General features: G+C 45.7%; 1 protein-coding gene across 1 annotated transcript in view; it reads right to left on the bottom strand.

Moving 5' to 3' along the window:
- Positions 1–26,598, bottom strand: part of LOC120028450 (Down syndrome cell adhesion molecule homolog) — a 121,959-nt gene that overhangs the window by 9,496 nt on the left and 85,865 nt on the right. The window contains exons 11-32 of the mRNA XM_038973663.1: positions 20,609–20,805; positions 20,263–20,359; positions 19,926–20,054; positions 19,600–19,767; positions 19,027–19,097; positions 18,585–18,828; positions 16,750–16,896; positions 15,515–15,670; positions 15,165–15,298; positions 14,807–14,960; positions 14,491–14,608; positions 13,781–13,944; positions 13,531–13,629; positions 12,266–12,454; positions 10,168–10,458; positions 9,811–9,987; positions 9,403–9,433; positions 8,174–8,286; positions 7,926–8,075; positions 7,515–7,532; positions 6,631–6,831; positions 5,996–6,318 (exon numbers count right to left, since the gene is read on the bottom strand). Coding sequence (XP_038829591.1) covers positions 5,996–6,318; positions 6,631–6,831; positions 7,515–7,532; positions 7,926–8,075; positions 8,174–8,286; positions 9,403–9,433; positions 9,811–9,987; positions 10,168–10,458; positions 12,266–12,454; positions 13,531–13,629; positions 13,781–13,944; positions 14,491–14,608; positions 14,807–14,960; positions 15,165–15,298; positions 15,515–15,670; positions 16,750–16,896; positions 18,585–18,828; positions 19,027–19,097; positions 19,600–19,767; positions 19,926–20,054; positions 20,263–20,359; positions 20,609–20,805 — 3,371 coding nt within the window. The remainder of the gene's footprint in view (positions 1–5,995; positions 6,319–6,630; positions 6,832–7,514; positions 7,533–7,925; positions 8,076–8,173; positions 8,287–9,402; positions 9,434–9,810; positions 9,988–10,167; positions 10,459–12,265; positions 12,455–13,530; positions 13,630–13,780; positions 13,945–14,490; positions 14,609–14,806; positions 14,961–15,164; positions 15,299–15,514; positions 15,671–16,749; positions 16,897–18,584; positions 18,829–19,026; positions 19,098–19,599; positions 19,768–19,925; positions 20,055–20,262; positions 20,360–20,608; positions 20,806–26,598) is intronic.

The raw sequence follows: 26,598 nt of genomic DNA, 5'->3' as shown, positions 1-26,598 counted from the left end.
TTTTGAAAAATGTGCATTTCCTCATGTCTATGTATTTCAACCCATTCTGTTTGGTCTGTCCACAAGCTGCGCCAGACAGTGGAACCAATAGGAATAGGAGTTGAGTAGCAGCAGGTCATATGAGGCCAACCTGGGGGAGGACAGTGTCAGACAGACGGACAGATCCTCCATGTGCAGACATTGCTGCAGAGCACTGAAGATGAATACAGCACTGTGAGAGGGGTATTACTGGGGTTTTAATGGTGTTTGTACTAGAGGTCGACAGATTATGATTTTTCAACGCTGATACCGATACCTATTTTTTTAGCTACAAAAAAAGCCGATACCGATTAATCGGCAGATTTTAAAAATGTATTTGTAATAATGACAATTACAACAATACTGAATGAACACTTATTTTAACTTAATATAATACATCAATAAAATCAATTTAGCCTCAAATAAATAATGAAACATGTTCAATTTGGTTTAAATAATGCAAAAACAAAGTGTTGGAGAAGAAAGTAAAAGTGCAATATGTGTCATGTAAGAAAGCTAACGTTTAAGTTCCTTGCTCAGAACATGAGAACATATGAAAGCTGGTGGTTCCTTTTAACATGAGTCTTCAATATTCCCAGGTAAGAAGTTTTAGGTTGTAGTTATTATAGGAATTATAGGACTATTTCTCTCTATACGATTTGTATTTCATATACCTTTGACTATTGGATGTTCTTATAGGCACTTTAGTATTGCCAGTGTAACAGTATAGCTTCCGTCCCTCTCCTCGCTCCTACCTGGGCTCGAACCAGGAACACATCGACAACAGCCACCATCGAAGCAGCGTTACCCATGCAGAGCAAGGGGAACAACTACTCCAAGTCTCAGAGCGAGTGACGTTTGAAACGCTATTACCCCGCTAACTAGCTAGCCATTTCACATCGGTTACACCAGCCTAATCTCGGGAGTTGATAGGCTTGAAGTTTGAGTTTGAGTTGAGTTTGAGTTTATTTTTACAGGGACAGTGCACATTAATCAACGTTTCAGTAAAAGTGCCGGTTTTAGCCAGCCGGCTAATTTTCAACCGCAGTCCCTGGGCAGGTTATTAAAAACAATTACAATATAGACAATAGCAACATAGAACAAGACATAGCATACAGACATAGCAACATAGGACAAGCAAGACGTAGCATACAGACAGAGCAACATAGAACAAAAAGCAGCAAGACAAAATTCATAAAAGCAACAAAGTGTTTCCACACCTCACAAGTTACAGACAACAGACATGGAAAGCGGCAACACACAGCTAGGGACCATGTTCACAAATCTGATTGACCTTTAGCCATGTCTTCAAGCATTTTGTGAAAGTGTGATATGTGGTGCAGTTATGTGTGTCTGATGGCAGTGTATTCCAGACATGGGAAGCTCTCACAGAAAAAGCGGATTTACTAAAGGTGCTTTTCCTTAGGGGAACTACACAGTCACCTCTCATGGCAGACCTTGTGGATCTGCTGCCATATGTTTGGGTTTTCTGTTTAACAAAAATACTGAGTCATAAACAGCGCAATGCTTCAAACATTGCGAAGAGCTGCTGGCAAAACGCACGAAAGTGCTGTTTGAATGAATGCTTAAGAGCCTGCTGCTGCCTACCGTCGCTCAGTCAGACTGCTCTATCAAATCATAGACTTAATTATAACATAATAACACACAGAAATACGAGCATTAGGTTATTAATATGGTCGAATCCGGAAACTATCATCTCGAAAACAAAACGTTTATTTTTTCAGTGAAATACGGAACCGTTCCGTATTTTATCTAACGGGTGGCATCAATAAGTCTAAATATTCCTGTTACATTGCACAACCTTCAATGTTATGTCATAATTACGTAAAATTCTGGCAAATTAGTTCGCAACGAGCCAGGCGGCCCAAACTGTTGCATATACCCTGATTCTGCGTGCAGTGAACGCAAGAGAAGTGACACAATTTCACCTGGTTAATATTGCCTGCTAACCTGGATTTCTTTTAGCTAAATATGCAGGTTTAAAAAATATATACTTCTGTGTATTGATTTTATGAAAGGCATTGATGTTTGTGGTTAGGTACAGTCGTGCAACGATTGTGCTTTTTTCGCAAATGCTCTTTTGTTAAATCATCCCCCATTTGGCGAAGTTGGCTGTCTTTGTTAGGAAGAAATAGTCTTCACACAGTTCGCAACGAGCCAGGCGGCCCAAACTGCTGCATATACCCTGACTCTGTTGCAAGAGAAGTGACACAATTTCCCTAGTTAAAAGAAATTCATGTTAGCAGGCAATATTAACTAAATATGCAGGTTTAAAAATATATACTTGTGTATTGATTTTAAGAAAGGCATTGATGTTTATGGTTAGGTACACGTTGGAGCAACGACAGTCCTGTTTCACGAATGCGCACCGCATCGATTATATGCAACTGTCACGGTTTTCTTCCATTGGTGAAGGAGAGGACCAAAATGCAGCGCGGCTAGTGTTCAACATATTTAATAAACAAAGAGACGAATACGTGAACACTATACAAAATACAAAATAACAAATGTGAAAACCGAGACAGACCTATCTGGTGCAGAACACAAACACAGAGACAGGAAACAATCACCCACAAAATCCCAACACAAAACAAGCCTCCTATATACGATTCTCAATCAGGGACAACGATTGACAGCTGCCTCTGATTGAGAACCATATTAGGCTGGACACAGAAACAGACAAACTAGACACACAACATAGAATTCCCACCCAGCTCACGTCCTGACCAACACTAAACAAGCAAAACACATAAGAACTCTGGTCAGGACGTTACAGTACCCCCCTCCTGAGGTGCGGACTCCGAACGCACCCCTAAAACTCAAGAGGAGGGTCTGGGTGGGCATCTGTCCGCGGTGGCGGCTCCGGCGCAGGACGAGGACACCACTCCACCATTGTCTTTGTCCCCCTCCTTAGAGTCCTTTGAGTGGCGACCCTCGCCCCCGACCCTGGTCTAGGAACCTTCACAAAGGTCCCCCCTAGATAGAGGAGACAGCTCAGGACAGAGAGGTAGCTCAGGACAGAGAGGTAGCTCAGGACAGAGAGGTAGCTCAGGACAGAGGGGCAGCTCCGGACTAGTGGCAGCTCCGGACTGAGTGGCAGCTCCGGACTGAGTGGCAGCTCCGGACTGGCTGGCGGCTCTGGCAGCTCCTGACTGGCTGGCGGCTCAGACGGCACTGGGCAGACGGATAGCTCAGACGGCGCTGGGCAGGTAGGCAGCTCAGACGGCGCTGGGCAGACGAGCAGTGCAGGCGGCGTTGGGCAGACGGCCGACTCTGACCTGCTGAGGCGCACAGTAGGCCTGGTGCGTGGTGCCGGAACTGGTGGTATCGGACCGGAGACACGCACCTCAAGGCTAGTGCGGGGAGCAGGAACAGGGCACACTGGACTCTCAAAGCGCACTATAGGCCTGGTGCGTGGTACCGGCACTGGTGGTACCGGGCTGAGGGCACGCACCTCAGGGCGAGTGCGGGGAGAAGGAACAGTGCGTACAGGGCTCTGGAGACGCACAGGAGGCTTGGTGCGTGGTGCCGGAACTGGAGGTACTGGGCTGGAGACACGCACCACAGGGAGAGTGCGTGGAGGAGGAACAGGGCTCTGGAGACGCACTGGAAGCCTGGTGCGTGGTGTAGGCACTGGTGGTACTGGGCTGGGGCGGGAAGGTGGCGCCGGATATACCGGACCGTGCAGGCGTACTGGCTCCCTTGAGCACCGAGCCTGCCCAACCTTACCTGGTTGAATCCTCCCCGTAGCCCGTCCAGTGCGGGGAGGTGGAATAACCCGCACTGGGCTGTGTTGGCGAACCGGGGACACCATTCGTAAGGCTGGTGCCATGTACACCAGCCCGAGGAGACGTACTGGAGGCCAGATATGTTGAGCCGGCTTCATGGCACTTGGCTCAATGCTCAATCTAGCCCGCCCAGTGCGGGGAGTTGGAATAACCCGCACCGGGCTATGCACACGTACAGGAGACACCGTGCGCTCTTCCGCATAACACGGTGTCTGCCCGTACTCTCGCTCTCCACGGTAAGCCCGGGAAGTTGGCGCAGGTCTCCTACCTGACTTCGCCACACTCCCCTTTATCCCCCCCCCCCCAAAGAAATGTTTGGGTGAGCCTCTCGGGCTTCCAGCCGCCCTGCCTTGCTAGCGCCTCATAATGCCGCCTCTCCGCTTTTGCTGCCTCCAGCTCCGCTTTGGGGCGGCGACACTCCTCTGGCTCTGCCCAGGGTCCTTTTCCGTCTAGAATTTCCTCCCATGTCCATTCCTCCTGGTACCGCTGCTGCTGTCGCTGCTGCCTGTTTCCACGCTGCTTGGTCCGAGTTTGGTGGGTGATTCTGTCACGGTTTTCTTCCATTGGTGAAGGAGAGGACCAAAATGCAGCGCGGCTAGTGTTCAACATATTTAATAAACAAAGAGACGAATACGTGAACACTATACAAAATACAAAATAACAAATGTGAAAACCGAGACAGACCTATCTGGTGCAGAACACAAACACAGAGACAGGAAACAATCACCCACAAAATCCCAACACAAAACAAGCCTCCTATATACGATTCTCAATCAGGGACAACGATTGACAGCTGCCTCTGATTGAGAACCATATTAGGCTGGACACAGAAACAGACAAACTAGACACACAACATAGAATTCCCACCCAGCTCACGTCCTGACCAACACTAAACAAGCAAAACACATAAGAACTCTGGTCAGGACGTTACAGCAACGCAGGACACGCTAGATATCACGATCGTCGTATGGAATGGACCAAGTTGCCGCGTCGTGAGCGTACATTTTTCTTTATTTGCAAATGTCGCCAACAAAACAATAATACAACAAAAATTAACGTGAAGCTCCGTAAGGCTATACATGCACAAACGAAGACAACTACCCACAACTACCAAAAGGAAAAAAGGCTGCCTAAGTATGATTCCCAATCAGAGACAACGATAGACAGCTGGGTCTGATTGAGAACCATACCCGGCCAAAACATAGAAACAAACAACATAGAATGCCCACCCCAAATCACACCCTGACCTAACCAACTAGAGAAATAAAACGGCTCTCTAAGGTCAGGGCGTGACAGTACCCCCCCCCCCCCCCCCCCCCCCTCCCCCCCCCAAAGGTGCGGACTCCCGGCCGCAAACCTGAACCTATAGGGGAGGGTCCGGGTGGACATCTACCCTCGGTGGCAGCTGCGGCTCAACCTGGTCAAGAACTACAGGAAACGTATGATCTCTGTAATTGCAAACAAAGGTTTCTGTACCAAATATTAAGTTCTGCTTTTCTGATGTATCAAATACTTATGTCATGCAATAAAATGCAAATTAATTACTTAAAAATCATACAATGTGATTTTCTGGATTTTTGTTTTAGATTCCGTCTCTCACAGTTGAAGTGTACCTATGATAAAAATAACAGACCTCTACATGCTTTGTAAGTAGGAAAACCTGCAAAATCGGCAGTGTATCAAATACTTGTTCTCCCCACTGTATATATTTTTAAAATAAATCGGGCAAATACCGATTTCCGATTGTTATGAAAACTTGAAATCAGCCCTAATTAATCGGCCATTCTGATTAATCGGTCGACCTCTAGTTTGTACTTCATCAAGCATTCCAGAGGTGTTATCTGAGGAAGTGTACCTTATGACCATGATCATTATTTTGCAATAGGCGTTTTGTAATATGCTGTGTTAAATGAAAGCTATGAAACTTTGAACTTTGAACAGGCCTAGAGAGCTGTGGAAGTTATAGTAGTAATGCAGTGGCACAAGGTCTAATTGGGGCAGAACACTTAATTCAACTTGTCAAGGGCTTGATGAGTAGAATCAGGTATGCTTGTCCAGGGCCACAACAAAAATATGTACTGTTGGGGGTACTGGAGGACCGGAGGTGGAAAACACTGATCTAGAGTAATGAGGAAAATAATGAAGTTTCAGTGAGGTTTGAACTGTACTGTGCGTGTTTTCTGTATACCCGGTCTGTGGGCCTTGGGTGCTGCCATGTTCATAACCCGGCTGACGTCCTGAGGCTTGGGCGGGGAGGCGGTGAACCTGCAGATGCCTGACTCGGACGGCGTGCTGGACGTCAGGCTGTCTGTGTAGTCATTGGTGCCGGCAGTCATTTGCTCTGAGGAGGTGTCGGAGATGAAGCATTCTGTGATGGTGAACTTGGCGTGCCGCAGGTGCTCCTCCATCTTAGCGTGCTCGTATGCTCGGGCCAGCTCCTCGTACGTGGACGACGCGCTCTCTGTCGACACCATGCTGCTCCGCGCACGGTCTGCGTAGTCACACACACACACACACACACACACACACACACACACACACACACACACACACACACACACACACACACACACACACACACACACACACACACACACACACACACACACACACACACACACACACACAGAGACAAAAAAGCAACATCCATTATAGTACATGCATATAGCTGAAATTTCCTAAGATATATAGGAAATATCTTAAAACATACCGTGAGCACTCTGACCCTTCCACGTACAGTAGTAGTGGTCTCCCCTTTGCTGCAGACTAATGTTGTATGTGAGACATAGGGTCAGTCCAGTACCTGTGTCCTGCGATGGGCTGACGCTGTAGCTATCGCTCTCCTTGTCCACAGAGCCGGCGGCGCGCGGTGTGGGCAGTCTCCAGTCTGTGCTCAGGGTGTGGGAGGAGGTGGGTGGTTGGGGGGGGTTCAGGGTCCACTGGCTGGCGTATCGGTTCCTGCTGGCTGCAGGGCCTGCTTTGGCAGTGCGGCGTGCTGTGGGGTCTGGGGGTGAAAGGGCCAAGGTCATTACTGATGAGAGGCTTAGGCAGTGTCGGAATTGGCACCCTATCTCCTATGTAGTGCAGTACTTTTGACCAGGGTCCCAATGGAATAGGGTGCCATTTCATACGTACCACTGAAGTGCTACTAGACAGTAAATAGCATACATTGAGTATTAATTTTCTGTGTATCAAATTACAGAGACATCTATTGATCAATAATAATTAATAGTTTTGAAACTATCATCCTAACCTTTCACAGTAGATATAATATTCCCCAAAGAAAAAATAGTATCATATTCGGTCTGACCCAGACATTTAACCTACTGTGCTATGCATCAATGGCACCAAATCAGAATGGCCCTTTAGAACGGCCATGATTAGGCCAGGAGAAGCCAGAGAAGAATAGCAGTGGTAATAGTAATAGGTCAGAGTGGAGTAATTCCATCAGTGGGCTGGAGACTGGAGCACCAGGCAGTGTTTGCCCAACACTCTGGATAGATATGGCTGAGTCAGAAGATAAGGTTTAGGCCCACAGTGCTGCCCAGCCAGCCTCAAAGAGCCCAATCAGGTGAGCTGTCAGGTGGAGCCAGATGCCTCTCCTCTCTTCATCAGTTCAGCTCCACTGAAGCTCAGCAGCAACAGAGCCTCCATAAGCCACTGTGCAGCCACTGGCTTGGCTCACACTGCTCTGGGATGTGGGCTCTGTGAGTGCATCTGAGGGTTGAAACTATGATAAGCTGAAAATTCTAGTTTGCTTAAAATGGATTTGGGATCAAGGTATGTGAATACATGGAGGTTTATTGTTAGAGCTGTTGTTTATAAAAACTAGAGTCTAAACACTGATTGAAGGACTGGGGTCCAGTTACAGGCACCTGAGAGATAAATAAATATGTACAATGTTTTAAAGTTACAGCAGATGCTTGGATTGAATGCAACTATATCAAAAAATATGAATCTTGAGAGAGAGCATTCTCTTATTTCACATAACTACAAACAAATAAGCAACAATGAATTATCCCTATTCTTCCAGGGGACGACAGAGTAAAGGTGGTGAGGGGTGGGATATAGAGGTGATTAAATGGGTAAAGCTCTTACTGGTTCCAGGCCGGGCATCGGAGACGTCCACCAGTGGGCCGGTGGCCTGCGACAGGGACTGGTAGTGGACTGTGTGCGTGACAGTGGACGACTTCTGTTTGGACGTCTCCCCAAAGTCATTATCAGTCAGCAGCACCGTCGACCTGTCGTCTGAGAGACAGAAAACAGGCAGGAAGACAATGAGTTATTAGAAAAGATTAGCAAATATAACATGCAAGGGATAAACTGGCGTGGCAGACTTGTCTCACCGATAGTCTCCATAGTATCTCTCTCTTCGATGAGCAGCTGGGCTCGGGGGATGTCGATGTGCATTCTCATGGCTTGCTGTTTGTTCGATGTGTCTGGTGTCCGTGTGTTTTTACTAGGAGATAGAAATGTCAGTAAGGGACTTTTGTTGTATTGTTTGTAAGTTTTCTGTCATAGTTTTAAAGTAACTGTCCAGTGAGAATCTCACTTTTAAAAGTTCATCTTATGTTAACTCATACCAAGATTGAAAAACAGCTTCTATCTCAAGGCCATCAGATTGTTAAACAGCCATCACTAGCACAGAGAGGCGGCTGCCTACCTACAGACTTGATATCATTGGCCACTTTAATAAATGGAACACTAGTCACTTTAATAATGCCACTTTAAGAATGTTTACATATCTCGCATTACATATCTCACGAAAAAAAAGCATAAGACTGTCAGAGGTGATGGAGTCTAGTTGAGTGAAATTGCATTGGCTGGGGGCTGTAGTGCTTTTAGCGAGAGGGAGTTCAATATAATGAACCATGGCGGTTTTTGTCAGTCAGTATACTGTATCCTTCACAATCTATTCTATACTATCTATTGCATCTTAGCCTCTCTGTCACTGCTCATCCATAATTTTATATTTATATATTCTTATCCCATTCATTTACTAGATTGTGTGTATTAGGTTTTGTTGTGGAATTTGTTAGATATTACCTGTTAGATACTGCTGCACTGTTGGATCTAGAAGCATAAGCATTTCGCTACACTCACAATAACATCTGCTAACCATGTGTATGCGACCAATAAAATTTGATTTGATTTGATTTGTTGACTCGTCCTTTGGCTTTGTGGCCAAAGCATAAATTGGCCGCAAAAACCCTACCTCAAACTGAAAAATACTTTTTATTTCCTAATAGAGTATGATGTCATACTCCTGAGGAGGATGAGCTGGCCAATCAGCAGTCTAGAGAAGGATGAGCTGGCCAATCATCGGTCTAATCCCGTTAATATTTTTAATGACTGGTATATGCCCACACCATTCCGTTGTTGGGGTATGCCCACACCATTCCAACACAAAAAAGCTGCTTTTTAACACACTTAATTACCATTTTTTTGTTACTATTTGACTCATATTGTAAGTAATTATAGGTCATATTTCATAGAAATCTGGAAACACTGGACAGTTACTTTAAAGTATTTTATGATTCCTATCTATAGTTAAGATGTATTCCTCTTCACGTACCTCATCAGCATTTCTGCCAGGCTTTTTGCATCTGTGAAGTCAGCATACAATAAGTTAGTAACAATGCAGAGTTGTGGTTGACAAAAGCTAACATATTACAATCATAGGCACCAAGCCAATTTCCTAGATTTTCAAAACTAGAACATTAGAGTGTTTGCAAATTAATAGTGGAACACTAGATCTGATCAGACCGTTCTACGGTGTTAGCTAAACTCATAGCCTCCAAATTACATAATGACAGTCAATAGTCACAAACTCACAATTCTACTCTGCTCAAGTTAATTGATCCTCACTCTCTTGAGCATAAATCTCTAAAGTGCTTGTGTGTTATTGTTTGCCTTGTTTCTATTGTGTGTGTGTGTGTGTGTGTGTGCGTGTGCGTGTGTGTGTCTTTATGCACTGACTCACCGCGTAGCCTCTTGAGCCTCTGCTCCCTCCTCCTCCTCTTCAGCACCATCAGGAGGATGAAGACCATGACAGCAGCCACCAGGATACAGGTGATGGTCACCATCATCTTCAGCCCCTCGTTGCCTGACATGTTGTCTGTGATGGGGTCCACTGTCTTCAACAGAGGAGGGATAGTGCCTGCGGGGAGAGGAACCATCCCGAGTATTAGGCATGACTATTTATCACCAGGGCTGGGACTTGGGAGAACTAAGAATCGTAGTCAAATATGTTTCTTTGGAAGGACTTCTTTTGTAAATGAAACTCTCATGGTTTAGGAAAAAATATTGTCATCCTAGAGGACCACTGAACTGAACTCACTTCCATCTGCGTTGAGCGTGGCGAATGTGATTTTCTTCTCGGCGAAGCCAGCGCTGTTGACCACCTTCATCTGCAGCTCGTACCAGGTGGCTTCCGCCAGGTCGTACAGGATGTAGCTCTTGGTTAGTGAGGTGCGCTGGGCCATGGTCCACATTGCCGTCTCCACCGGACGGTACTCCAGGGTGAATGAGGTGATTGGGCAGCCGCCATTGTTCCACCCAATTAGATTGAGCCTGACCCGGGTGGAATTGATGCTGGCAAACAGCTCGTGTTCTTTGGCAAACTGGGGCTCTGGAAAAAAGAGGGGTGAAGAGACCAGATGTAGACTTTTAAGGATGCCAGTAACATTTTATTCATGAACCAAATCAGGTCACAATAATTGAGGAAGTTCAAGGAATTGCTTGGTAAATTCTTTAGATAGGACTTGAGTTAGAGTCAGTTTTAAGGGGACAGTGGTGGGGTGGAGATGCTATAGAGTAGAGATGAGCAAATTTGATGGGGGTGGGGGCCACAAAAAAGTTGCTTTCAGGTCTGCGTACCCACATGTGCATCCCCCCACCCACCACATTGCAAGCAAAATATTTTAGCAGCCCCACTCTTGACCTCGGAGAGAAATGTTTTACGTTTTAGAGTTAATGTCGTGCAATTCTACTCATTTTGCCATGGGATATAGAGAAAATGGTTATTTCATCCAATTCTACTCATTTTGCCATGGGATATAGAGAAAATGGTTATTTCATCCAATTCTACTCATTTTGCCATGGGATATAGAGAAAATGGTTATTTCATCCAATTCTACTCATTTTGCCATGGGATATAGAGAAAATGGTTATTTCATCCAATTCTACTCATTTTGCCATGGGATATAGAGAAAATGGTTATTTCATCCAATTCTACTCATTTTGCCATGGGATATAGAGAAAATGGTTATTTCATCCAATTCTACTCATTTTGCCATGGGATATAGAGAAAATGGTTATTTCATTCCATTCTACTCATTTTGCCATGGGATATAGAGAAAATGGTTATTTCATCCAACTCTACTCATTTTGACATTGGACGGGGGGAAAAGTTGTCATTTTACATTTTGCCATAGGGTGGAGAGAAATGTTTGCAGTTTTTAATGTGATACCTGAGTGAGACTGAGAAACAAAATCAATGGGGCCGGTAATTCATCCATGATTACTAAGTTTAGATTGCTGGCCGCTAGACTAATTTAGCAATCTAAAAAATGTTAGCTGATATGGGCTAATTGAGTGACTATCAGTGACTGACATAACACATTTTTTATTACACCATGTCTATTCTACTATTCTAACTTGCAACTGTAAATTGAGACTCCGACTGAGTTTAAAAAAAACAAAATAAAAAATGTATCCGAGGGCCAGTAGCCCATCCCTGCTATAGAGACTCTACTTACATCCAATCCCTGCTATAGAGACTCTACTTACATCCCATCCCTGCTATAGAGCCTTTACTTACAGCCCATCCCTGCTATAGAGACTCTACTTACATCCCATCCCTGCAATAGAGACTCTACTTACATCCCATCCCTGCTATAGAGACTCTACTTACAGCCCATCCCTGCTATAGAGACTCTACTTACAGCCCATCCCTGCTATAGAGACTCTACTTACAGCCCATCCCTGCAATAGATACTCTACCTATAGCCCATCCCTGCTATAGAGACTCTACCTATAGCCCATCCCTGCTATAAAGACTCTACCTATAGCCCATCCCTGCAATAGAGACTCTACCTATAGGCCATCCCTGCAATAGAGACTCTACCTATAGTCCATCCCTGCAATAGACACTCTACCTATAGCCCATCCCTGCTATAAAGACTCTACCTATAGCCCATCCCTGCAATAGAGACTCTACCTATAGTCCATTCCTGCAATAGAGACTCTACCTATAGCCCATCCCTGCTATAAAGACTCTACCTATAGCCCATCCCTGCAATAGAGACTCTACCTATAGCCCATCCCTCCAATAGAGACTCTACCTATAGCCCATCCCTGCTATAAAGACTCTACCTATAGCCCATCCCTGCAATAGAGCCTCTACCTATAGCCCATCCCTGCAATAGAGACTCTACCTTTTCCGTGGGTCTTTGCTTCAATGATCTCACTGATGCGTCCGGGGCCCACTCCGTTCTGAGCAGTCAGGGTGAACTTGTACCAAGTGCCACACTTCAGGTTCTCCAGACGGTACGAGCGCTCGCTAGGGCTAATGGGAAAGCTTCCCCACTGCTCACTGTTGTCCTCTGAGTACTGCAGGATGTAGCCTATAGAGAGAGAGAGAGAGAGAGAGAGAGAGAGAGAGAGAGAGAGAGAGAGAGAGAGAGAGAGAGAGAGAGAGAGAGAGAGAGAGAGAGAGAGAGAGAGAGAGAGAGAGAGAGAGAGAGAGAGAGAGAGAGAGAGAGAGAGAGAGAGAGAGAGAGAGAAACTGTAAAATCTCTCCCAACACACTCCAAGTTAATCTAATAACCTAATAACTACATTACCCAGATAATCTCTCACAGTGCTGGCACAGCAAAGTGGAACCTTGGAGTATTTGCGCTTAGACATGGGCTAAATACTTATAAACATGCCAATGAAACTGATTAACATTACATGTAACATAAGGCAGGACCACAGCACATGATCATAGCCAATATTTACTTTATATTTACAGAAATAAAAGGAAATAAGGGACTGTATTGGGGTAAGTGCAAGACTAGACAATATACTGTACTTTGACGCATGACATGAAAACAAATACCATAGGAAATCACCCTGGACATCCCGTATGATCTCTGTTAAAAAGCCTGAGAGGCCAGAAGCGCAATGTTGTGTTCCAGTGATGACCAGTGATGACCATAAATCACCAGTGCTACTCCTTCAGTGATTGGGCTTTCTTCTTGACTGAGTGGTTTAATCTTCCACTTTAACCCACCTAATCTTCTTTGTTCCTTTTTAATCTATTCCCTCTCCACTGTTTTAGCACCCCACTCAGCGCAATTACTAAGCCTGTCTAGGATAATGAGAAGTGGGGGGACTAGTAAGATTATTTTGTTCACCCAATGTCCTAATAGGGTCCCAGCCGTGTTACTGAAGTGCCATTGGTGTGTCTTAGTAGTTACCAGTGAATTTTTGAGGTGTCGTTGGAGTACCCGAATGGAGGTCTACTTTATCTCTTGTTGAAATGTCATTAGTTAGTGTGTCTGAATGGAGGTCTACTTTATCTCTTGTTGAAATGTCATTAGTTAGTGGGTGTGAATGGGGATATTTGTCTTGTTGAAGTGTCACTGGGGTATTGGAAAGGAGGTCTATGCCTTGTAGAGGTGTCTCTGCTGTGTCTAAATGGCCTAATGTCACTCACCTCTGATGGAGCTTCCTCCGTTGTCCCCAGGTATCCAGGACAGAGTGATTGACGTGGTGGTTGTCTTGGTAACTGTGAGGCGTGGTTGGTCTGGAGGAACTGTAGAACAAAAGGAATGATGTTTATAACAAAATTCATGACAACAAAGCATCTGTGCTACATCAAACTAGCCACAAAGTGTCCAAACTAGCCACAAATTAGTATTGGACAGTATTGGACAATTATCCTTGGGCATCTCTCTCTGTCTTACCTTGAACCTGCAGGTTGAGCGTGATCTCATCAGAGCCCCAGTTGTTGCTGGCCACACAGCTGTAGTTCCCAGAGTCCTCTGCTTTCACCGTTCGGATGATGAAGCTACCGTTGCTATGGACACTGCGGCGTCCGTCAATCAGAACAGGGGCAGGGGTACCATTGCTGTTGAGAGGTAGAGTTGACCAGATGATGTTCAGTACAGTATGTAAAAACGTGATTACGATTGCATTGTGCTGAATCATGTGATAGATAGGCCTTGACCATAGAGATGTATAGAGATCATTACTTGGAAATTACCTGGTTTTGCATGGACATTTGCCATTGGAGGCTTCCATAATTTTAAAGTAGTCAACTGGGTGGGGATTCCTATGGGTTGGGAGCGATCAGCCAATGATCAGAGCATTGTCTTCTTCTTCAAATTGGTTTGCATAGTTTGTAAATGGCTTAAAGCTATATGACCGCCCTAGTTTGTAAATGGCTTAAAGCTATATGACCGCCATTTAGTGGCCACAATAAATGAAGGACAATATTTGGTTCAAGACTCCAGCACTGCAAATGGCGGTAAGTCACCAATATTAGACTTTTTTCATACATCAAAAGAAGAAGAAAATTTAGATAGCCTCAATGGCACTGCCAATGCTGTCACAGATGCCATAATGGTACAGATACAACGTTGTGATCTCTATACAGCTCTATGGCGTGACTTACCTTCCCTTCAGCCACTTGATGGTGGGGGTTGGATCTCCGACCGCCTTGCAGGGCAGAATGATGTCCTTCATCCAGGGTGTAGTCACTGTTCCGTTGAACGTCAGGATCCTGGCAGGAGCTAGGGGGGTTACACACATGCATCCCTGTGACTTTACCATTCTATTCCAATGGATAACAATGATGAATAATAACAGAGTGCAAGCAATATCCTAGATGTCATATCAATCAACATCATACTGCAATCACTAATATTTCAGAAACATCAGTTTTGATTCCCAACGTTCAATAGTTACACTGTTACACAGGCAGCCCGTACCCTTGGCCCGAGGTTCCACTGTGATGGTCTCACTGCTGTTGCCTCGCCCAGCGGCTGTCACGGCAACCACCCAGATGCTGTACTTCCTGTTGCGGGCCAGGTTTGGCACTCTGTAGAAATACACATCAGGAGAAGCCTCAAACTCACTCATCACCTGAAGAGAGGGAAGGAGAAAGGGAAGGGGGTTACACGTCTACGTATTTATCATACAACTTGAACAGGGGAGTAATCTTCATGAGCTTTCTCTCTCCCTACAGGACTTTCTAATACAGCCCAGAATGGGAGAACTGGAGGCAGTGTTGTAATGAGCATTCAAGGTTGCTGTGAGAGCTGTGTTAATAATAATAGAGCTCCGTACCGTGGGGTGAAGGTTGGAACAGAAGACAATGTACTTCCTGATGATGCCGTTGAGTTTGAGAGGAGGGAGCCAGGACACAAACACCACGGAGCTGGTGGCGGCTGCACTCTTAACTCCCGCTGGAGGCCCAGGGACTAGAGGGAGGAAGGAGGGGCATATTATGTTAAACATACATATATACTGTATATATGAATAGAAACAGTGAAGATGGGCTTATATGGCCTCATTGCATACAGTGCTTTATTACGTGCATAGCTTGAACTTATGCAGGAATCATGCTTTGATGTTAATGTGAAAGCAATGATCCACATCTATCTCAAGTGTATCTCAAGCCAGGATTTGTATCTCACCGTCTTCCTTGGTCCGGGTGAAGATCTGCTCGCTGCGCACCCCGTCCCCGGCCCGGGTGAAGGCCAGAACCTGGATGCTGTAGTTGGTGTATTTCTCCAGACCATCCAGTTCCAGAGATGGGTAGGAGGTGGTCACGTTCCTGATCTCTCCCAACTCTGTCAATGTCACACAACGGTTACAAACAACCTTTTATCACTCACTCTCATGCCATGTCAAATTAAGTCTATGATCCAGTGAGACAGCATTATGAGAAAAGAACTACAGTGACCACAATAATACAATAATCCTAGAACCAGAGGTGGAATAAGTACTCAATTGTCATACATGAGTAAAAGTAAAGATACCTTAATATAAAATGACTCAAGAAAAAGTGAAAGTAACCCAGTAAAATAGTACTTGAGTAAAAGTATAAATACCCCCAAAAAACGACTTAAGTAGTACTTTAAAGTATTTTTAATGAAGTACTTTACACCACTGCCTAGGACCACACTGCAAACTACCATACTAGACGATGCACATACACAGTAAGCTACTGTGATTTTTGACCGAGGTAGTATCTGGGATATAGTAATGACTGAGTACTGGCAGTAGTGCTCTGTCTGCTGCGTCTCCTGTGTCCTTGACTGAGTGTCCTTGTAGACAAAACTGAAGCAGTGACCCTCAGTGAGTTACTGCATCTTGTGAATTATTGATGGAGCCCCGAGAGGCTGCAGGCTGGATCCCATCCACAGGGCCTGGGAGCAGGGTGTTAGCTCTGGGTGCTGCCCACTCTGGCCCCGTGGTACCTCCATCCAAATAACCCACCTCATCTAGAATGAAGCTACTGAACAACTAATAAACTACATTATATACAGAACAGGAACCCGTTTTAAATGGATATGTGTCTATTGAGATATAATACTCATTGGATAGTTGATTTGTAAGTAAAGCTAGAAGTGTCATTTGTAACTAATTTGAACCAACACTGGCAGAATGAAATTGAGGAGGAAATGGCAACGTTGCTGAGATATTGCAAACATTCAACAAGGCACACCCATGATCTAGTGTTGCCTGTTGAGAAAACTAAAAACTAAACCATAGCCTCACCTAGTGGCACAAATCTGTCAAGATGAATGACATGCTACATAGCAGTTAATATAGAAAATTAAAGAATGGGCTAAAACCATTATGATCATAGTGCTCACACCACCAGTGGTCCGCTAAGTATTCTGAGCGTGTGTTAATAAGCCCCTACCTCCGTCTGGCAGGTTGGCCCAGTAGATGACTCTGTAGCCCTGCAGGTTTCCATTGAGGGCCTCTTTGGGCAGGGTCAACCAGGACAGAGAGATTACTTCTGGGGACTTGGCCATGGCCAGGACATTCTCAGGGGGACGCGAGGGGACTGTCAAGGGACAGGAGGGGAACCAAAGTTAGGACATGTATAGACAATGGTACACTGAACAAATATATATATGCAACATGTAAGGTGTTGGTCCCATGTTTCATGAGCTGAAATAAAAATGTAAATAAAATGTTCTATATGGACAAAAAGCTTATTTCTCTCAAATGTTGTGCAAAAATGTGTTTATATCCCTGTTAGTGAGCATTTCTCCTTTGCCAAGATAATCCATCCACCTGACAGGTGTGGCATATTAAGAAGCTGATAAACAGCATGATCATTATACAGGTGCACCTTCTGCTGCAAACAATAAAAGGCCACTCTAAAATGTGCAGTGTTGTCACACAACACAATGCCACATATGTCTCAAGTTTTGAGGGAGCGTGCAATTGGCTGCAGGAATGTCCACCAGAGCTGTTGCCAGAGAATTGAATGTTCATTTATCTACCATAACCCACCTCCAACGTCGTTTTAGAGAATTTGGCAGTACGTCCATTTGGCCTTACAACCGCAGACCACATGTAACCACATCAGGCTTCTTCACCTGCAGGATCATCTGAGACCAGCTACCGGGACAGTTGATGAAACTGTGGGTTTGTACAACCGAATAAATTCTATGCAAACTGTCAGAAACCGTCTCAGGGAAGCTCATCTGCGTGCCTGTCGTCATCACCAGGGTCTTGACCTGACTGCAGTTCTGCGTCGTGACCGACTTCAGTGGGCAAATGCTTACCTTCGATGGCCACCGGCACGCTGTAGAAGTGTGCTCTTCACGGATGAATACCGGTTTCAACAGTACTGAGGCAGATGCCAGACCGCATGTATGGCGTCGTGTGGGCAAGCGGTTTGCTGATCTCAACGTTGTGAACAGAGTGCCCCATGGTGGCAGTGGGGTTATGGTATGAGCAGGCATAAGCTACGGACAATGAACACAATTGCATTTTACCAATGGCAATTTCAATGCACAGATATACAGTGACGAGATCCTGAGGCCCATTGTCGTGCCATTTATCCGCCGCCATCACCTCATGTTTCAGCATGATAATGCACAGCATGCTGCAAGAATCTGTACACAATTGCTGGAAGCTAAAAATGTCCCAGTTCTTCCATGGCCTGCATACTCACCAGACATGTCACCCATTGAGCATGTTTGGGATGCTTTGGATCGACGTGTACGACAGCGTATTCCAGTTCCCGCCAATATCCAGCAACTTCGCACAGCCATTAAAGAGGAGTGGGACAACATTCCACAGGCCACAACAACCTGATCAAATCTATGCAATGTGTCGCGCTGCACGAGGCAAATGGTGGTCACACGAGATACTGACTGGTTTTCTGATCCATGCTCCTACCTTTTTTAAGGTATCTGTGACCAAAAGATGCATATCTGTATTCCCAGTCATGTGAAATCCATAGATTAGTGCCTATATGAACGTTAACTCAGTAAAATCTTTGACACGGTGCGTTTATATTTTTGTTCAGACTAGGCTGCAATATCTCCTCCTACTGGCTTCTTACTGTATTAGTGATTTCACATCTTTTGGTTTGAGGTAATTCATCCAGAAGATGGTAGTCTACCTACGGCAGTTACATTTTCACACTGCAACATTCTCATGCTATTAAGAAGTAAACTAAACACAAACACACATCCCTACCCAACCCCACCCCTTAACCCCCTGATCCGTACTAACCATCCTCCAGTGTTTTGGTGATGACCTCCTGAGAGGAGGGGCCGGTGCCAGCACGGTTAGCTGCCTGCACCACCACCCCATACTCAGTGAACTTCCTCAGGTTGTCCAGGGTGATGCTCTCGCTGCTCTCCCCAGTGGTGTCCATGCTGATGATGTTAAACTGGAAGCTGCCTCCAGAGCTGTACTCTCTGTAACCCACCTGGTAGCCCCGGATCACCCCATTCTGAAGGTGCTTGTGGGGGGCCTGAGGAGGAGGAAGAGGATGGGGGACAACGACAATATGTTAAAACGCTGCAAAATATGTTCAAATGCTGCCATCCTTTTGCTTATAATTAGGGTAACACGTTTGGTCAAATGCTCTGCATTACTATTGTCATATCATACGATCAGACTGTACATAGACAGGAAAATAGCTCTGTTTAACACCATGAGGACACAGTACCTTCCAGGTGACTTTGATGCTTTGTGGAGAGGTGGCCTCCAGTTGTACTTCCTGTGGAGGGCCATCGGGGGCTGTAGAACAGGTGTAATATTAACACAAAATACTCTTATGAGACAGTCAGTTGACTGTTGCAGAGATGATAGAGAAAGCAAGACATTTCATAGGCTCCTTTTTTTCTGGTTGGTGCGTGGCGCGTGAACTAAGTAGACCAGCTATCGCATTGGTGCCTATGGGAGAGCCACCCCTTAAGTAGACCAGAACTGTGAAACAAAAATACAATGGTAAAAGTCCTTTTTGAATAATTTTTATAACCCACCATCATTGACTGAGTCAATTCAGACATTAATTATTTTGAGTAAATATCTCACTAGATGGTGCTACAACGCTAGGAATCCCTTTGCTCTAGTTATGAACGAGTGATGGACCTTTACTGTATTCAAGAAAATATCATAATTGAAAACAACACGTATCCATGGCTAAAATCTGAAGACCAACAGAATATGTGTCAAACTGGTTTGGAACATAACTACATGATGTTTTGACCCAGTGAAGGACAGATCTGCGTGGGCCGACCTGCTTCGTCAGTGGTGATGGTGAGCTCGTTGCTGGTGTCGCTCTTGCCGATGTCGTTCTTGGCGAATATGCGGATGTTGTAGGTAGAGGAGGGGTGCAGCTCTATAATGGTGGCCTGGTTCAGCTGGGGGGACACATCTTTGGTTATCTGGGCTGAATTCCACGAGGCTAGGGGGGGCCAAACGCAATGAACCTATTAGCATCTCTGTATGACATGACAACAAACAAATTAGCTAATGCAAAAAAACGATTTAGTTATAACTATGTCATATGCAATTTCATGTGGATTTCTCACATTATTCCATAGGCCTTTGTGCCAGCCCTACCTGACTTGTTCTTGCACTCAATGTCATATCCTGTGATGGGGCTGTTTCCGTCAAAGCCCATGGTCCAGCGGAGGGCAATTGTCCGGTCTCTGACCTCTCGGATCTCCACCTCGGGAGGGTCCGGAGGTTCTAAAAGGGTTTAACACCACACACACACAGATTAGATAGAGAGGTTTATCTGTTCACTTAGTTGACCTGACCAGGAGAAAACAAACTGCAGGCTCAAGTTAACTAAGGCCCAGAGATATTAGCTGATGTGGTCAGGAAAAACTTACAGAAGCAACAAAAAGGTACCACTACGGAGAAACAGCTTAAGAAGCTGGAGCCAGGAGTTTACCTTGCACTGTTAACTGAATGATCCCTCTGTCTTCACCATAGGAGTTGATGGCATGGCAGGAGAAGAATCCAGAATCCTCCCGAACAGTGGGCAAAATCTGAGGAGAGGTCAACATAGTTTTCAACCAGGAAACATCTCCATAATACACCAAAACAGTTTGGTATTCAACTGATCATAACCTCTGGGTATTTTATAGGCTACACAAAATGTCCAATGTCAATCACTGCAAGCACAAACGCTACTATGATCATTCATGCTATATTGAGGACGTACTACACTAATACCAGCTCAGTATAAACACAATAATACACATCACCCCCTTTTGAGGTGGAGGCCTCAGGCGCACCTTCAGAGTGGAGATGACCTCGTCAGCCACCTCTTTGACCACGACGGTGTAGCGGCTGGTCTCTGGGTTGATGATGCGTTCCTCCTTTTCCCAGCGCACCATGATGGGCTTCTCCCCATGGGCTGTGCAGCTCATCTCTTTCTGCTGGCCCACCGTGGCCATGGTGGTGTTGGGGTACGACGTGATCATGGCCGGAACTGAGAGAGAGGGTGAGAGGAGAGAAAGAGAGAAAGGGAGAGAGTGAAGCAGAGGATGGAACTTCTACGTAACTTAACAGAGGCTCATACATCCTCCTTTAACTGGCCTCTGCCACCCTAAAGCCTGAAGGAGTACTCATTCCCAACGTCACGGCTGAGAATAGTCAACTATGGAGAGTCATGAACTCCTATCTAGATCTCCCTGATTCCCACAATGCATTGACCACTAATGGTTCAAAAACAGGCCTTCAGGTAAGCAATCAAACAGACAGCAACTGTTTACGTGTTGTTCCTGAGGCAGAGGGTCTCAGACAGAGACAGAGACAGGGTGCTACAGAGCAGAGGAAAGCTGTGACTAGTCTGAACTCCCCGCGGTGTGTGTAGAGCTCGTCTGGCGTTGCGGCACTACGACGTACCACGCTCATTAGCAGCGGTGCTGTGTGTGTGTGTGTGTGTGTGTGTGTGTGTGTGTGTGTGTGTGTGTGTGTGTGTGTGTGTGTGTGTGTGTGTGTGTGTGTGTATTTCGGGAAATACCCCAGTTCAGTTATAAACAGCTGCAGGTGTCCTCTACTACTGTACAGACACACAACACAGTCATGTACTGTCTCACATAGGTTTGTGTATATCACAGTTACATTGAAAGCCTTGATGATACAACCTGCTGTACTGATATCTGATACAAATGTTGCACATACTGTATGTGCAGTGCACTGTTGCTGATGTTTCAGAGAGGAATGGACTTCAAGGCAGACAAAAGAATGTACTGTATATGAATGTGTAGGTACATACGGTATGTCTACTGTACGTGTTTAACAAGATCATATATACAGTACATCCTACTGGCTAAGACAATGGGATACGTCTGGGGGCTGGTGCTCTAGCCATTCTCCTCTGTGTGTCTGTCTGTCTGTGTGTGTCTGTCTGTGTCTGTTAAAGAAGCTGTTTCTCCAGGAACTAAGTGGGTAGTACGAGCAGAGAGGACTCATGACAAGTCTCAGAAACACTGTCTGAGAGCATGTTCCCCTGCAGCAGTGTAACTGTGATCTCTCTCCTCTCTCTCTCCTCTCTCTCTCCTCTCTCTCCTATCCCACCAGGACGGCTATGATTTAATGATGAGAGCCCACTTTGATTATTCATACACAGCAGACAAGACTACTCCTCTGGCCCCACTGCTGTCTCACTACCCCTCCACACACACACTCAGAACCTCGACCTCTCCTCTGTCTTCTACACACACAGTCACACACCAACACAGAACACACACACATCTCCACAAGAAGGCAACACTCACACGGAACACACATACACACCCACACAAATTCTGAAAAACAGAGAAACGCATGCAGCAAAAACAAACCACACATAATCCCAGGTGACACACTCTCTCCATCTCCCTCATTCTCTCTGCACCACCACGTTTGAGGTTCTCGGTGCAGAGGAGGGGTGTGTGTGTGTGTGTGTGTGTGTGTGTGTGTGTGTGTGTGTGTGTGTGTGTGTGTGTGTGTGTGTGTGTGTGTGTGTGTGTGTGTGTGTGTGTGTGTGTGTGTGTGTGTGTGTGTGTGTGTGTGTGTGTGTGTGTGTGTAGGAGGGGGTGTGGCTCCGCTAGCTGACAGCCCCTCTCTGACATGATTGAATGTGTCACACTAAGGTCTGCCAACATTTAAGCCTCATCTCTTATTCACTCTCAAGCTACGCCAAAGAACGCTGATTTATTTTGCATGACAACTATGAATTTTAAGTGAGGCACATTAAAATATCCTCCTCAGCCTTCTCTAAATGTTATTGCTCCTTAACAGGGGTAGTTTCTCCGTACATCTGAGGTAGCAGGCAGCGCCGTGGCAGGAGGCGTCAGCAGGAGACCTGCCTGATGTTTTCCTACTCCTGCCCCCGCGAGACGGAGGGCATGCCTTGATGAGCGCTCCGCCTTTGAGGAGAGGAGGGAAGAGGGGGAGCTGGAGGAGGGGAGGACGCAGAATAGAAGAAGAATCCTAATTCTGACATACCTTTCAAACAACACAGGCATACGATCTGCTATTGTCATCACACACGTGGCTCTGGCACAGAACCCAGCTCCTCCACTGTTCCACCTGATCAAATTTCAGGGAAATGTCTGTCTGCTCTGGCTGCTTGTTAAAGCTAGAGACTGGCTGCTCTGTGCTGTGTGCTTCCACAGTGTCATACTCAGTTTGCTGTGACACTCCCAATACTGATACAGTAAAGGCCTCGGGTGTCAAAGATGACATAGAACAAACAGGCAGCTCAAGGTGTTCTCCATCTTAAACCATCCTCACAACAACCTGAGACTTGTTAAAGAAGGTTGTGGGGACAACAAAAGGCTGCTCCCAGCCAGTCTCCTCTCTCCTGCCTACATTCACCACACAGCCCTCAGTAGACCCCAGGCTACCAGTATTCTTTTTGATAGCCCATAATTGCTTGGTTGATGTATATTTTTTAATATCCAGCGATGTTACAGAGCCTGGTAATAATGCGCAGGAGAGAGAGAAAGAGGGAGGGAGAGAGAGAGAGAGAGCAAGAGAGAAAGCGAGAGAGAGAGAGAAAGAGAGAGAGAGAGAGAGCAAGAGAGAAAGAGAGGAGGTTTCTATTCCTATCTGTCTGTCAGGTGCCAGTCAGGGCTGGCTGTGTGTCACTGGGCAGAGGGGGACTGAGGAGGAGGTTTCTATTCCTATCTGTCTGTCAGGTCCCAGTCAGGTCTGGATGTGTGTCACTGGGCAGAGGGAGACTGAGGAGGAGGTTTCTATTCCTATCTGTCTGCCAGGTCCCAGTCAGGTCTGGATGTGTGTCACTGGGCAGAGGGAGACTGAGGAGGAGGTTTCTATTCCTATCTGTCTGTCAGGTCCCAGTCAGGTCTGGATGTGTGTCACTGGGCAGAGGGAGACTGAGGAGGAGGTTTCTATTCCTATCTGTCTGTCAGGTCCCAGTCAGGTCTGGATGTGTGTCACTGGGCAGAGGGAGACTGAGGAGGAGGTTTCTATTCCTATCTGTCTGTCAGGTCCCAGTCAGGTCTGGCTGTGTGTCACTGGGCAGAGGGAGACTGAGGAGGAGGTTGCCATCTTGGATGGAGATGGACTACAACAGATTGAGTAAACAATCATCCAGTAGCATTATTAAAAGGTGTGAATTGCAATAAATGCCAGTCTTGAAATTGTGCATGATGAACAGACTATTATAGAGTTACATTTTTTTTACAAGAAATCCCCAAAACATTGGTATATAAAATAAAATTAAAACATCTTACTGTAGGATTTCTAGTTGGCTAGGGTGTACACACTTTGAGTAAAATGTGTTAGCTGCACAGCAGTAGTAAAATCATCAGTTGTTTTATCTTTCTGATCTGAACCCTTTCTCTGTAAGAGAGGGACTGAAAATAAGGTAGAACACCACATGCAAATAACTGTTCCCCTGGGCCCTTACTTAGTCTGTCTCTAATTGAAGTATTGACGGGTTTAAATGAAGCAGAAACTCACTGAAGAGCTTCATCGGCCTGGGACACACACACACACGCATGTACACATGCACACATACACACATGCACACATGCACACAGAATAGTTAGGGCAGACAGGCAGCAGAATAGTTAGGGCAGACAGGCAGCAGAATAGTTAGGGCAGACAGGCAGCAGAATAGTTAGGGCAGACAGGCAGCAGAATAGTTTAGGCAGACAGGCAGCAGAATAGTTAGGGCAGACAGGCAGCAGAATAGTTAGGGCAGACAGGCAGCAGAATAGTTAGGGCAGACAGGCAGCAGAATAGTTAGGGCAGACAGGCAGCAGAATAGTTAGGGCAGACAGGCAGCAGAATAGTTAGGGCAGACAGGCAGCAGTGCATACTGAGACACTAATGGTGTTCTTTTTCTATCCACTCAAGCGAATAAGTACACTTTTACAGAAAGCATCTTGAGTCTACGAGTGCACAGTTCAGGGTTTATAAGGCATGAAATGTGATATTTTGATGAGTGACAAGAGTACAGCTGTACCATCATGTAATGACTGAGCTTCCAACCCCCCAGTAGCAAGATGGATACAACTAACAAAAGCCCCAAAGACATCGCAACTCTGGGCTTTCTGGATAATCAGAATGTTCTCATTTCCAAGATGTCAATCATCATTAAATTTAAGTAGTCTTGAGAGATTTGAGTAAAACTAAACAGGAAATGAGAGTAGGCTATAGGAGAGAACGAGCAGGAATCTATACACCTCACTACACGGAGACACGCTCACAGAGGGTCCCCTTTACAATTAGTATTACTGTAACACCCCTTACTGTAACAGCCCTAAATCTCCCTCCGTCTACCTGATTAAGCTTTTGAAGGCTTGTGGAATCTGGTGATAAGGAGCAGCTCTCAACCTAACTCCTCCATCCTGCATAGACCTATAGTACAGTACAATGTAGTCAGCTCACACATACACACACTTACAGTAGGCTATGAAACGCTTTGAGACTGATACATTAAAAGCAAATCTCTTGCTCTCCCCTCCTCCCCCTGTACATTCCCAATGATATCGTGTGTCCTGGGGCGTGCTGGTCTCAGTGTCAGGGTGGAAGCTGATCTGGGGCTGAGGCTGGGGCGACGGCGCTGTGTGAGGATAATATGCTTCAACCCTCATTTTATCATCTCCTCTCCTCACCGGGCATGCTGGGAAAGTAGGCCACCATGCCATGCAATGCCTCACTGGGCTATACCCCCCAAACACACACACACACAATGAAATGCATATAGCCTATAATACACCCACACACAGAGATTTACACTACACACTCCTCAGGCCGGCCCAGTGTTCTTCTTACAGGCCATACAGTACAGGGATGACAAGTTGAGTGGAGCCACTCTAATGCCCTGTTCTCCTGCACAATTACTCTCTCACACGTCAGGAGACAAATACCTCCTGGGAAAAGAAGGCAGAGAGGAGAGGAAGAGGCTTTCTTGTGACTGGAAGCGTCTTGCTGTTGTTGGGTCTGGCTACGGTGTACAGCCAACTGTTTGTCAGTGATAATTAGGCATTAACCAACTGCATAGCTACTGTTTATGGCATGCTGACCAATGACCTGGGTGGTAATGTAAAAAAAAAAAAAAAAAAAAGAATGGTGCCCGGGCCCAGCCAGTTGCTGATTGGCTGTGTAAATGTGCTGTCTCACAGGTCCAGTCACTGCATGGCAACTACGGCCTCCAGTGAGCTAATGTACTGATGGAAACACAGAGTGCTACATAAGCACTTCCATGTTAGCCTCATTAACTATGACAAGCTCATACTGTACAGTACACTGGGTGGGGTAGGCCAGGGCATCGTAGCCATGCTGGCTAGCATACAGCCAATGTCTGTTGCCTCTTCTCAGTGTCTTAGCCACACCATGATCAGAGACTGTTTGTTTAAATAGATGGTTCATGCTTGTTTGCACAAATCAGTGTAAGTATATAAAACGCAAAGGTATGGAATGGAACCTAAAAGTCTGTGCACGTCTGTGTGTATTGATGATGGGATGTGTATTTATGGTTACTGATGTGTGTGAGAGTGTGTATTTATTTACATTATGTGAATCTGAATGGATGCATGATAGAGAAATAGTGCACGTGTGTGTGTAAATGTGGGCTTGTGTGTACTGTAGGAGCGCACGTGTGTTACCATCTTTGCGTGTGTTTGTTTGTGTGTGTCTGTTTGCATATTTGTGCAGCAGTCAATGCCAGGAGGGAGCTGCCTTTGGCTCTGACAGAGAGAGCGGCTTAGCGGGGGGGCTCCTGCAACAGCTTGATAAGAACAGCAACAGAAAATAAGCTCTA

Source organism: Salvelinus namaycush, chromosome 34, assembly GCF_016432855.1.
Source record: "Salvelinus namaycush isolate Seneca chromosome 34, SaNama_1.0, whole genome shotgun sequence".
Taxonomy (NCBI): Eukaryota; Metazoa; Chordata; class Actinopteri; order Salmoniformes; family Salmonidae; genus Salvelinus; species Salvelinus namaycush.
Note: the sequence above shows the minus strand (reverse complement) of the source record. Positions and strands in the feature narration are given on the sequence as shown.